This window comes from Sitophilus oryzae, unplaced genomic scaffold (genome assembly GCF_002938485.1).
Source record: "Sitophilus oryzae breed Bouriz unplaced genomic scaffold, Soryzae_2.0 scaffold_551_pilon_pilon, whole genome shotgun sequence".
Taxonomy (NCBI): domain Eukaryota; kingdom Metazoa; phylum Arthropoda; class Insecta; order Coleoptera; family Curculionidae; genus Sitophilus; species Sitophilus oryzae.
In genome coordinates this window covers 1,053,132-1,066,135 of record NW_022147142.1, presented here as the reverse complement: position 1 = coordinate 1,066,135, position 13,004 = coordinate 1,053,132, and the positions used below count along the sequence as shown (strand labels likewise).

At 34.5% G+C, this 13,004-nt stretch overlaps 2 protein-coding genes across 2 annotated transcripts; one reads left to right on the top strand and one right to left on the bottom strand.

The window, feature by feature from the left end:
* The first annotated feature begins 8,931 nt into the window (after window positions 1–8,931).
* Window positions 8,932–11,939, top strand: LOC115887064. The gene is made up of 2 exons (XM_030906384.1): window positions 8,932–10,127; window positions 11,243–11,939. Exons 1-2 carry the CDS (start codon window positions 9,765–9,767, stop codon window positions 11,870–11,872), a joined length of 993 nt encoding a protein of 330 aa, XP_030762244.1. The 5' UTR covers window positions 8,932–9,764; the 3' UTR covers window positions 11,873–11,939.
* LOC115887063 (protein ANTAGONIST OF LIKE HETEROCHROMATIN PROTEIN 1-like) lies at window positions 10,126–12,552 on the bottom strand. Its single transcript, XM_030906383.1, has 2 exons — window positions 11,939–12,552; window positions 10,126–11,166 (listed from the first exon to the last, which is right to left on the bottom strand). The coding sequence occupies exons 1-2, from the start codon at window positions 12,407–12,409 to the stop codon at window positions 10,351–10,353; spliced, it is 1,287 nt and encodes a 428-aa protein (XP_030762243.1). The 5' UTR covers window positions 12,410–12,552; the 3' UTR covers window positions 10,126–10,350.
* Between the last annotated feature and the right edge of the window lie 452 nt (window positions 12,553–13,004).

The following is a 13,004-nucleotide window of genomic DNA, read 5'->3' as shown; positions in this document are numbered from 1 at the left end:
TTGAACACCTATACGGGAATACTAATTTTCTACCACCACAAAAAATAAATGCATCATTTAAATCGCAACCTTCCCCGCAGGTGAATACTCCAAATAATCCAAATAATTATAATTTTGGTAATAATCCAAGGAAAAATCATAATAATAACTTTGATAACAATTTTGGAAGTAATTTTGGTAATAATTCACAACAAAAATATGTATGGCCTTCTCAACCTATAAATATACAAACGAGGCCAGTGCCACCACAAAGATTTCCGACGAATCGAGAGGTGTTTGGGCCTCCACAAAATGTTTTTAAGCCTAAACCGATACCTGCAAGTCAACTTCCTAAACCGGAACCGATGTCTACCACATTGCGAATTCCGAGTTTAAATTCTAATAGGGGTAGTTTTCAAAATCAAAATTTTAGAAATCGACAACAAATGTATGACAATAAACCGAATTTGGTTTTCCAAGAATTATTTTCTAACGAGTATGATCAAAATAATTCTGATCAAACAGATATCGATTACAATCAAGCTTATTACGATCAAGATTATAATCAATCAGATAACAATTATAATGACGAGCAATATTGTCAAACATATGTTGATGATAATATCTCTAATGAACAATCCGAAAGTTATAATGAAAATTTTCAAATAGAGAGCCCACCAGATCAAAAGAGTTGACAAAAATTAATATTTCTTCTAATAATGCCTTGCCATATATAGAATTTTCCAAACCTCATAATATTAGATTATTAATCGATACAGGAAGTAGTAAATCAATCATTAGACCATCTATAATTGAACAATATTTTCCTAATCGTATCTATCACCAAACAAATAAAATTAGAACAGCTGTAGGCACCAAAGAAACAAAATTTGAAGCAGCACTACCACTTTTTCAAGAATTTGGGTTAAACCATAATCTATGTTTTATACTTTTTGATTTTCACGATTATTTTCATGGTGTTATCGGACTCAATGATTTAATTGCTATGAATTTAAACATTGATTTAATAAATAAGAAACTTATTGGTAAAAACATTGAAATACCATTTAAATATAGGAATCCAGTTTGTGATATGAATGCACTTGAAACTATGTCTGTAACAAACAACTCAGGAGACATTGAAAATGATATTAATGATTTTTTACAAGACCTAGACTTAAACGAGAAGAACTTACTCTTTAAGGCTATCGATTCAGACCAACCAAAAATCAAAATTATTTCAGACATCCAAATTAGGCCCCCAAATCGTCAAATTAACGTAGAGAAAACACCAACAGATCTCGAAACTGTACATACTTCAGCCGAAAATCCAGTGATGGGCTAATTTTTTTTTTTTAATAATTAGCTAAATTTTTTTTTTAATAATTTCACTAAACCTTTCGACTATACTCGTATATACGTCACAATATCAAACAGAAACGCTACTCCAAATATAGTCAAATTATTAAAAGAATTTGTAGACCCAAAACAACATTACGCGATATTTTTCCGTGGCCCAGAATTTGCAAAACATTTTGCAGTAACGATTCAAAATTTATTCAAAAATTCGTCTTATCGATTAACTCAGTGTTCTAAATTTTTGGAAGATATTGAGACAAAAGAGGAACAAGTAGAAAAATTAAAATTATACCATACAACAAAAACATGTCATCGCGGTATAACCGAAATTAAACAATCTTTATCTTTAAAATTTTATTGGCCGAAAATGGGAGATGATATCGAAAATTATATTAATAACTGTGAGATTTGTCAGAAAAACAAATACGACAGACACCCTCCAGTAATTAAATTTAATTTAACACCAACTAGTTCAAAACCATTCGAACATATTCATATAGATACATTTAAGATCTCAAATGAAATTTATCTAACGATTATCGACACTTTTTCGAGATATGCACAAGCCTACTTGTTGCCAAACCAACTTTATTGCAAATTTCCGAAAATTGTCAAATAGAAATCAATAATAAAAAATATTTTAATAATCGACAAATCCGTAAAGGAAAGCCTTTAATACTACCAGCCTTAAATTTCGAACAAATAACACAGAATAAATTACTTGAATCAATCAATATTAGTAAATTAAATTTTGAAAATATTTACGAAATAAGAAGTATGGCCAATCAATTGCAGCCGATATTGCCAATACAACATGAATCAATCAATAATTCCTCATTGATTTTAATTTCTGTTTTTATTTTATTACTAATATTGGCACTGCTCCTGTTTCTCAAGAAGGAAGAAGTGATGTCTTTAATCAAGAAGTTTAAGAAACCACCATCCCCCAAAGAAGAATCAATCAATGACTCTTGCCAAAAAGATATTGGAAATATCTTTTTATCTTAAGGAGGGAGGAGTTATGACCGTCGAAATACACAGATACACTTCTCACGGACGACATTCGCAGGACGCACCTGCACTTTTGCCTGGGAACCTACAATTCAGCAGTTTGCCATAAGAAGAGGTTTCTTCACAAATCAATGTAGATTTTAGTTTGAGTTCTTGTCTAGCTATTGTACTTGTAACATTCAATTGCTGTTCCGTAAAATAAATTTAAGTTTATTCCAAAATTTGTGTTTTTTAAAAATACATCTTTCTGGGACTGAAACGTAACTAGCTATTGTACTTGTAACATTCAATTGCTGTTCCGTAAAATAAATTTAAGTTTATTCCAAAATTTGTGTTTTTTAAAAATACATCTTTCTGGGACTGAAACGTAACTAGAATGACCCAATAACAAAATATGGCATGTATGACATAATGACTAATTTAGTCAAAACAACAAAACAAAACTATTTTAACCGGCAAGAAATAAGTAAAAAAAAACAGCAGCCTTGCAAACAAAAGCGATAATATTTATCACTTCGCCTAAATAAATACCGATCAATATTTTTTTCTTGACAAAAACTTTCCTGTATTGCTATTTGTTATGCAATTAAAAAAAACTTATTCAGAATTAAAATTTAAACGGTGTGGCTAATATTTTAAACCAACCATTCTGTACCAATGTATTTACCAGTAATAAACAGATCATTAAAACTTATTCAGAAGATTTCAGACCATAAAAACTTAATTAAACTTAAATCGCTATGAAATAATGCAGAAAATACTTGTTTTAATAACAATCACTGTAATATTTCCCTCCCTAACTTTATACAGGCTATCTGTTTGGGCTCTAAAACTGCTAAATGTTCCAACTGCTTAATATAAACGCTCCAATGCTCAATCTAAATGCGGCAATGCTTCTGAGTTTTGCAACATGACGCCGTGACTCATTTTTGAAAGTTAGCAAAGAAAATGAAACAGAAAGCAAGTTACGACAAAGATGAAGAAGACGAGGAAGAGGATGACGAGGACGAAGTGTTCTGCCTGGTATGGGTGACTCCATACTCTGCTAGCAAGTCGAAAGAAATCTGGATTCAGTGCCAAGAATGCAAGTTATGGGCTCACAAAGCTTGCACACCTGGTACGCCTTATTACATATGCCAGAACTGTGATTCCGAATATTCAGACTGATTCTTTAGAAAGACTTGTTAGTTTTGTTTTTTTTTTCGTTAACCTATCTATACTTTTTGATAGAAGTTTGTTTTGTTTTTGTATTATGACCAAGTATATTTGTTTTATTTTTGTTAACCGATTTTGAGTCTCTAGTTTGACAGAAGTGTTAAGCGTTAAAAATATTTTTTTTGTTATAGGTAAATAACCAATTTTCGTTATTTTCTTGGGTAAAATATAGGTAATAAGTTCCTAAACAATTACCTTTCTGCAATAAAAATGTGTTCGATTTGAATTGTTGATTTTCTCCTATAATTTATCATGTGACAACCTACCCCACACGATGTGACAACCTTCCCTAACATGGGGATACAAGTCTCACTTTTTTTTTCTCATAAAATATCTAAAATTCCGCGGATTCCGCGGTCCGCATTATGCCAGTTAACTGTAAACATATTTATTAACGTTTTCTTTTTATGTAAATAAGGTTTTTTTTTATTTTGCTCTATTATTTCTGATCACTTTATCGTTTTTTTTAGTCGAGGTTTTACTTTAGAAGAGGCCCTAAATATGGTTTATGAGGACGACTTGGATGTTCGAGAGATTTTCATGGAGCCTCCAGACGCCAATGTTCTTACGGACGAGGACTCGGCCGATGAAGACGAAGGAGGTTTGATCGACAATCTCAACAGACAACAGCTCTCAGCTCATGTTGAAATCAAACTTCATAATACTGCGACTGGAAGCGATTGCAAACCAGAGGTTACTCAAGCTGAAGAAGTTACTCAAGTTGAAGAAGTTACTGACGTTGAAACGACTAGTAGTGTGAAACACCTTGCCGCGAACCATCTCTAGTCGATTTTTCGACGCTCCGCTTTCTATGTTCGTTGTTCAATTGGGACGGCCGGTGACACCGCGCGCATTCCGCGGTGACTATGTGTGTTTTCTACGTGAGGCGCCTTTGTCAGTGACTATGTGTGTTTTTCTTCGAATAAATTCCTTTTTTTGTGTTTTTCTTTGATTATTGTTTATTAATGGAGTGTTTAAAGAGTCGCACTACTCATCACTAAAATTGCTTAGTTCTTCTCGGATGATAGAGACATGATTAACGACTAAACGAATGTTCGCGGGATGTTTGTTAAAACAATAAAAGTAACGCGCGGCCAACGCTCTTCGTCACTGACAAATGCGCGCGGAATGCGCGCGGTTTCTTCACCGGCCGTCCCAATTGAACAACGAACATAAAAAGCGGAGCGTCGAAAAACCGACTGGAGATGGTTCGCCGCTGTTTGTGAACTTGAAAACACGTACCAATAGAGGCGAATCGGTGCGCGCGCACCGTGCGTACGCGGCGTAACGCGCTGTTGTATGCGTACCATAACATTAAAGTGTTTTGTTGTGATTGACGAAGGGTTAAAGAAACGCCATATTAAAACATTTCAATTCTCTGCTTTCCCACGATGAGCAAAATTCATATCTAGCTGGACTAATTACGGTGGTACCTGTCAAACAAAGAAGGCCGCATCAAAATGAATCCACGGCTGCTCTCCATGATGCTAGTTATTCGTACCGTGTGCGCATCCTAGATCGTGATATTCCTGTATGCGCCATCGCATTTTGTTCGATTCATGGATATCTCGGAATAAGCTGATTTACATAAAAGAAAGTCTAAAACGCACTGGTGCAACTCCCAAAGATAAACGGGGAAAGCATAGTGCAATTCATAGAAAACTGGATGACTTAACAAAGCGTTTGGTATGTGAACACATCAAAAGTTTTAAGGGTCGTCAGAGCCATTATAGTTTAAAAGATACAAAAAAGACCTACTTACCCAAAAAACTTTAAAAAAATGTTTAACCTCTTTTAGCAAAAGCATCCAAATGTTAAAGTCTCATATGAAACATACAGAACCATTTTTAACAACGAGTTTAATATAGCATTTGGATATCCCCGAACTGATACCTGCGCAACATGTGACGAATTTCAGAGTAAGATTAAATGTCTGCTGAAAAAGATTCAGATGAGATTAGAAAATTAACAATAATGAATGATCTGCATAAGCGAAAAGCTGAGATGTTATATTGTCGAAAGAGGGAAACAAAAAGAGCTGCAAAAAAACTAAAAAAAGGAAGCCATCTGCATTGATTTTGCCAAAAATATTTCCATCCCGAAAATTGCCACAAATGACGTATATTATAAACGGCAGTTATCCACGTATGCTTTTAACGTTCATATTCTCTCTTCTGGTCAATCGATATTTTATACCTATCACGAGGGAATCGCTAAAAAAGGATCAAATGAAGTGGCTTCTTTTCTCTTCCATTTCATCATTACTTACTTGGAAGACGACATTGAAGAACTGGAAATCTTTTGCGACTCTGCAAGAGGACAAAACAAAAATTTTTTCATTTTTCGATTTATCCATTTTATTGTTAACAACAAAATTCATGGCTTAAGAGAAATTAAAATTACACAAGACACTCCTATTTGGAATGTTTCAAGAATGTAGGACTTTGGAATTTGAGAAGTCCCTTTGGGATCCCGGAAGAATTTGAAGAAGTTATAAGAAATTCCCGCTGCAAACCATCGCCTTTCATCATAGTGAGTGTGTCACAAAACATTATCTTGCATTGGAAATCTTTTTTGGATTCAATATACATACAAAAATGTCCATTTAAAAGGAAATAGTGGCAAAATCTGGACATGGACGTCTTATTTATTTATCCCCCATCTTATATAGTATCCGCCAATCCTAGTTTTTCCAATATTGACACTGTTGCTAAATATGTAAAAAATTTTGAGGAAGTTCAAATTGGAAAGTTAAAAAATATCTTCGAAGTCGTGTCCTATGTTTTAAATATGTCTGCAAGCTCAGCGTTTCCGGAAGGATTTTTCTCGGTAATGAATTCCAAGTGGCGAGAAGAACAAAATAGGGCGTCAAAAGACTTAATCAAAAGCGTGTTATTTCCTTTAATGGAACTGAAACTTGCGTCGAATTTTATAAAAAAAATTAAACTAAATGAATCTCTTTTAGCTTCGGCTAAATCAGACAAAAAATATAACTTTTATATTCTTAGTATAGGTATGTGTATCGAGATTTACAGAGGTTTATATTATTTATAGACATTTATAGTGAAAACTAAGTTTATTATAAAAAAATAGGTATGTACCTGAGATGATTATTATAGTTTATCCTTGTTATTCGTTATGTAGATACCTAGTTTTTATTTTTCTTTAAAAAAAATTTTTTTTTTTCAATAAATCGTTCATGCAGTATTGCAATTCAAATATTTGTATACCCCCCCTCACCCCGCTTCAACAGGGAAATGTCCGCCCATTGCTTTTGAAAAACTTGGCAACCCTATCTGTCACAGAAGATGAAAGGAAATCGATGTTCGAAAATCTCTATGCCATGGCTGATTTCTCGAGGCAAAATGCATATCTGTGTGGTTTCATTCACCAAATGGGTGTTAAGCAAAGGTGATGGTAGCAGGGGCAATAGAGGAGCTTCAAACAAATAGTATATACAAAAGGCGAAGGTCATCGAAGGCATTTCAAGTTTCCGATGGAAGAGTTACAAGAACAATTAAGAAACTTAGTGAAAAAAACATAAAGCAGCTCAGAACATTTCTGAAGAGCAAAAACGACTTTGCATGGAACATATCAGCCAATTCCCAGCATATCAGTGCCACTATTCACGGCATGACAACCCGGATAGGAAATATCTTAGTCCCGATTTGAATTTGAGGAAGATGTTTAGACTTTATGAGGAATGGTGCACATCAAACCACTATGAACCGGCCAAAGAATACTTTGACAGAAATGTTTTTAACTTAAAATTTAATTTACATTTTCATGCACCAAGGCAGGATACATGTAAAAGTTGTGATAAATAAAAACAGTTAATAGACGTGGAGGAGAATGAAACAAGGAAAAGTGAACTTGATATCCAACATACTTTACACTTGAGATACGCAGAAAATGCTAGACAGAGCTTGTTGAAAGATGGAGAAGACGCTAAAGAAAATCCAGAAATATACACCATCACCGTCGACCTACAAAAAGCGTTACCATTTCCAAAATTAACTGCCTCTGAGGCATACTATAAGCGCAACATGTACTGCTATAATTTTGGGGTACACGACGTTGCCAACAATATTGGGTAAATGTACGTTTGGGACGAGACCATAGCTTCACGAGGATCCCAGGAAGTAGCCGCTTGCATAAAAAAACACCACAAGGAAAGCCTCTGGGGAATTGTGGTGTACAAATCAGGGAATTGTTAGGAATTACTGAGAAATCTGTAGGAATTATCGGAAATATTAGGAATTACTAAGGAATTGTGGGTATTATAGAGGAATTGTGGGAATTATGAAGGAATTATTTAGGAATTGCCGGAATTATTGACCATTTCAGCCTTGTAGAACGCTGACACGCATGCGCAATCGTTAAATTTCGCTGTGCGCGTGTCCTGTCGTTGGGGGGGAGGCTCTGCAATGCGCCAATAGAACGCAATCATTGAACCTCGCGGCACAATGTTCTCCAATTCTCCGAATTGTTAACATCAAATAGAACTACACGATACATGTATGTACCAAAGAAAGAGTATGAAAAGAAAGGGCATAAGAAGACTGAACAATCTAAAATATATTCAAGCTCATCAGATTTACCCCAGTGCAGTTATGACATTCACCATGTTGAAATTGCAAAAAATTTTAGAAAGCTGCGACCATTGAAAATAGTTAGCCTTAGTAACCCTTATTAATATACTAAAAGTCCCCATTTGTCCGATGTGTGCGTCATCAAAAAAAATCGGCCGCCATCTTGAATTTTGGTACTTTTTGGGAAAAAATGTAAATAACTCGAAAACGGTTTGTTATAGCGAAAAACTTCAAGAGGTAAAAATTAAAGAGAATAAAACTCTATTAGAATCAATAAAAAATAGTTTATTATCCTAACGCAATGACGTACAAAAAAAAAATTGAAAATCGAGCAATTTTTAAAAGGAATCACCGAAATGCAAATTACTATTTTTTTAAGCTTATTAACAAATAACATGGATATTTAGCATCAATTCAACTGAAATACAATCCTTGTGACATTTTCAAATTAATAGAAATTGTAAAAGCTATCCTTTACTAAATACATGTGTACTAATAATGTGCGAAAGCAGTGTCCACCTTGTCCCGATCGGGGCTATTTGCACTTAAACCAAGGTCTTATTGTTACCATTTTGTAAAAATACAGTGACCGTTTGAAAAATTAGGCTACAGGTTGGAAGAAAAAAATAAAATGTAATGTAAACTGGCGATTTTCAAAACGTTGCAAAAAGATCCTCATCTGCGACAAATTACATCCGTTTTTTTTAGATCCTGTAGCACAAAAATCTGAGCTAGTCGAAGCTGGAAACACATTCTTATTTTCATTATATGGTCGACATAGGCTAGCAAAAGATTTAGATCAGTTGAGGTATTTTAAATATAAAGCCCTTACATCTCGTCAGGTACTTACCCCGAATTGTAAAAATTTTGATTTAGCTAACTTACCAAACTAACTTATCAAACCAACAACTAACGCAGCTGAAAATCATTATTATAGGACCTATTTATAAATGCAGTATTGGCTAAATAACGGAGAAGAGGCAACAGAATGTGGATGGAGTAAAAAAAAGGATACCTTAGTTCCAAAAACAATGTCAAACGCAGTGGCACCAGAATTTGTTGAAAATGATTTACTGTAATTGCAAATCTGGATGTAATAAACTATGTACCATTGCGATAAAAAAAAGTAGTACAAGAATTAGTAGTCCCAGATGGAACTCCTGGTCTATAAGGATATTTGAATTATACTGATTTTTTTTTGGATTTAGCCAACAACACTGTTTTTTTTTTGTTTATCCCTAATGCATCTGCAATGTCCCTTATGGGAACCCCATCCCTTAAGCGGGGTTTACATTGGTCAAGTTACTTGATTCAAGTTTACTTGAATCAAGTAACTTGAACGTCACTTGAACCGTGTAAACACTTCTGCAAGTGATTTTTTCCTCATTCAAGTAGTGCTTGACCCCTAGATTCAAGTGTCAAGTAAAAGTTGAACATGTTTGATTTTTGGAGTCAAGTTGGCTGCACTTGAAACAAGTAGGAAGGTCTCTTGACCAGTGTAAACACACATTCAAGCTCACTTGCTTCAAGGATTAACCTAAAAATCTAGTGTCACATTGAGTGGTGTTGTTTTGTTGTTGTTTATGTTAAAAGCATCTTTATTTAAAAATGAGTTCAAAAAGTGTTAAGTGGACAAGCGATCAAATTATTGAATTCCTGGAGGTGTATGAAAACTATCCTGTACTGTGGAACTCGGGTTTGAGTGAATATAAAAATAAGAATTTAAGAGATGCCGGATTTAAAGGTTTGGTAGACAAATTGAAAACCAATTTTCCCGACATCACCTTGGATGTGGTAAGAGCCAAAATAAAAGTAATCAAAACCATTGTCAGTCAAGAATGCATAAAAATTGCGAAATCCAAAAAATCAGGTTCAGCTGCTGATGAACTGTACGAACCTAAACTTAGTTGGTTCCATGCAGCAAAGTTTTTAATGGGTTGTTCGTCCAGCAGACCTTCTACTTCAACTCTGGTAAGTAAAAACTACATTTCTTTATGTCTACACATAATTTATTAATAAAATGCTTTCATATACTATAAGTTACATATTTACATACAAATATATTGCAGTAATAGTATTTTAACTGAGTACCTTCAGCATACAATATACAGGAAAGGCTAACATATATTACAATTGTAAAAACATTGCATTTACGCAGGTTAAACTGTATTATTACCCATATTTAGTTACAAAGTTAAAGGCTGTTCGATGGTTGATCAGCACCAATCCACTTCCATTGCCACGGTAGTGACCCTTCTTTTGAAGAGAAGAATTTTTCATACTGCTCTCTAAACGATTTGAGCTCACGTTTGTAAGCATTTGTCGAAGTCAGTTTCGATGTCCTCAGCAGACATGATGTATTGAGAGTGGTGCGCCATGTGCCTGGTATGATTGTGCATGTTGCCATGTCTTCCACATCTACAGATGAAGGATGAAGGTAATATTTCCCTGATGATTTGCGTAGCCAGTTGTGAAGTGCACAACAAGTTTTGACAACCAAATCTACAGTTTCAGGAATCAATGCAATAGGCCGTTCGAATACTCTAAATCTAGCAACTAAAATGCCGAAAGCATTTTCCGAAACTCTACGAGCTCTAGAAAGTCGATAATTGAATATTCTTTCTGAAATTGTTAAGTTGCGTTTGCTGAAAGGTTTCAGTATGTCCTTTCTTAGAGGAAACGCATCATCTGCAACAATAACGGCATTCTGTGGTAAATTTAGGGTGTTACGTTCCATTGCAATGTTCAATGTTGATGCTTGAAAAACTGCACCATCATTTGACTTTCCATTAGCACCGACATCTATGTATAAGAAATTGTATTCGGCATCAACTAATGCGAACAGTATGATGCTGAATGTACCCTTGTAATTGTAGTAATTCGAACCGCTCTCAGCAGGGCACTTTATTTGGACATGTTTCCCATCAATGGCTCCTATGCAATTGGGAAAGTTCCACTGCACTTCAAATTTGCGTTGCACCAATTCCCACTCTTCCTTTGTACTTGGCACCTGAAAAAAAAATGTATTGCCACAATTTTTTCATAATATTTCTATTATTTTGTACAGTTATTCTGTTTCATTTCAGGATAAGGAAATCCAAATTCTGCCTACACTGACTGACGCATCTGAGACTGACGATATAGAGGATGTGGATTCTCCAAGTTCTCCAATTGTTCAACCACAACCAAAAAAAACTAAATCTCAAACACCTGGAATGCAGCCTCCACGCTCCAAAAAGCAAAAAATATCCGAAATACATGCTGTTGAACACATAGTTGATAAACTACATGCAATATCACAAAACGTTAAACCAGCTGGCAAAAATGGTTCTGTGAGACACACTAGTGATGAACTGTCTCATTTTGGAGAGTACGTTTCAGCACAATTGGGGCAATTAAACCCAATTGATTCTCTTAATGCTCAAAAAGCTATCCAAGACATTCTTATAGCTGCAAGAATCAAATCATTGAATCGAAACATGCAAATTCACAGATATTCTTCACTATCACCAACCATAGCTACCTCTGTATCTGGATCTGACAGAACTGATGTGGAAGATATTCATTACCAAGACAATTCAAACGACTTACTTTCTCCTGCTTTGCAAACCAGTTTCTTACTAGAAACCGACAAAGAACAAAATGATTCCGACAATTTTCTGGTCTTTCAAGAAATTGTTGTTGACAAGAACAATTGTAATTATGAAATTATTTAAAAATTAATTGACATCCTACTTGTAACAGTAAACATAATTATAAAATATAATGTGTTTTTTGTTTACCTTAATATATTCTTCGAGTACTTCGTAAACCGCTGCCAAAACTTCAGGTAGGAATTTGCTGATTGAACTTTTTGGCACTCTGTATAGATACTGCAAAGAAGCGAAACTGTCACCAGTAGCTAAATACCTTAAGGTTATTTCAAGTTTAGTTTTTGCCGGTATTGCTAGCCTGAACATTGTATCCTTTTTTTTAATCTTCTTTTCAACCAAAGTCAAAAGTTCATCAAACCTTTGTGGTGTCATTCTTAGGTGGTTTCTGTATGAATCCACGTCCTCTACAGCTAATTCTCTGAGTAAGCTGTTTGAGGCTCCAAGAATTAATCTACGACTAATCCAACTCCGTACCCATACTCTTCCTCTTCTTCTTTCATTTTTTCTTAATGCATTTACTGTAACATCGCTTACTAATGGTACTACCAGTGCAACGACTTGACGGAGAGCATCAGCTATATCATCAGGAGTGACGGCCATTTTCACTGCAGACAACCAAAACAATCCCTCCACTTGAATTCAAGTTTGCAAAAATCGTTCATATAGTGTAAACACCAAAATTGATTCAAGTTGACTTGACTCAAGTTAACTTGATTCAAGTAACTTGACTAATGTAAACCCCGCTTTAATCGCATAAATATAATCGATTTTTGCTCTGAAGTTAAAGGCATTTTTTAAAAATTATGTGACACTGACACAAGAATATAGACCAGCAGATTAAATCATATTTTGTTGTACTATTTTTTTTTTAATCGCAATGGTACATATTTAAAATCCAATAGGCCATGTTCATGCTTATGTGGTAACTGTAATGGTATTTCTTGCGAGAACAAACAAATATCGGTCGATGAAGAACAAATCGAATAAAATTGTAAATTTCATTTTTTTTTCTAGAGATGACAGTTTGAACAGTTAGGTTACAAGTTGGTAACACATTTTTATTAAAGTGGTCATAATTTGAATTATTGTTATTCGATTTGTAGGGGTATGTTTATAATGTATTTATCATAATGAAAAAGTGTTAAGATTTTAGGTTAAGATCGTAGATGATATTTATGTCAAAAAGACATTCGCA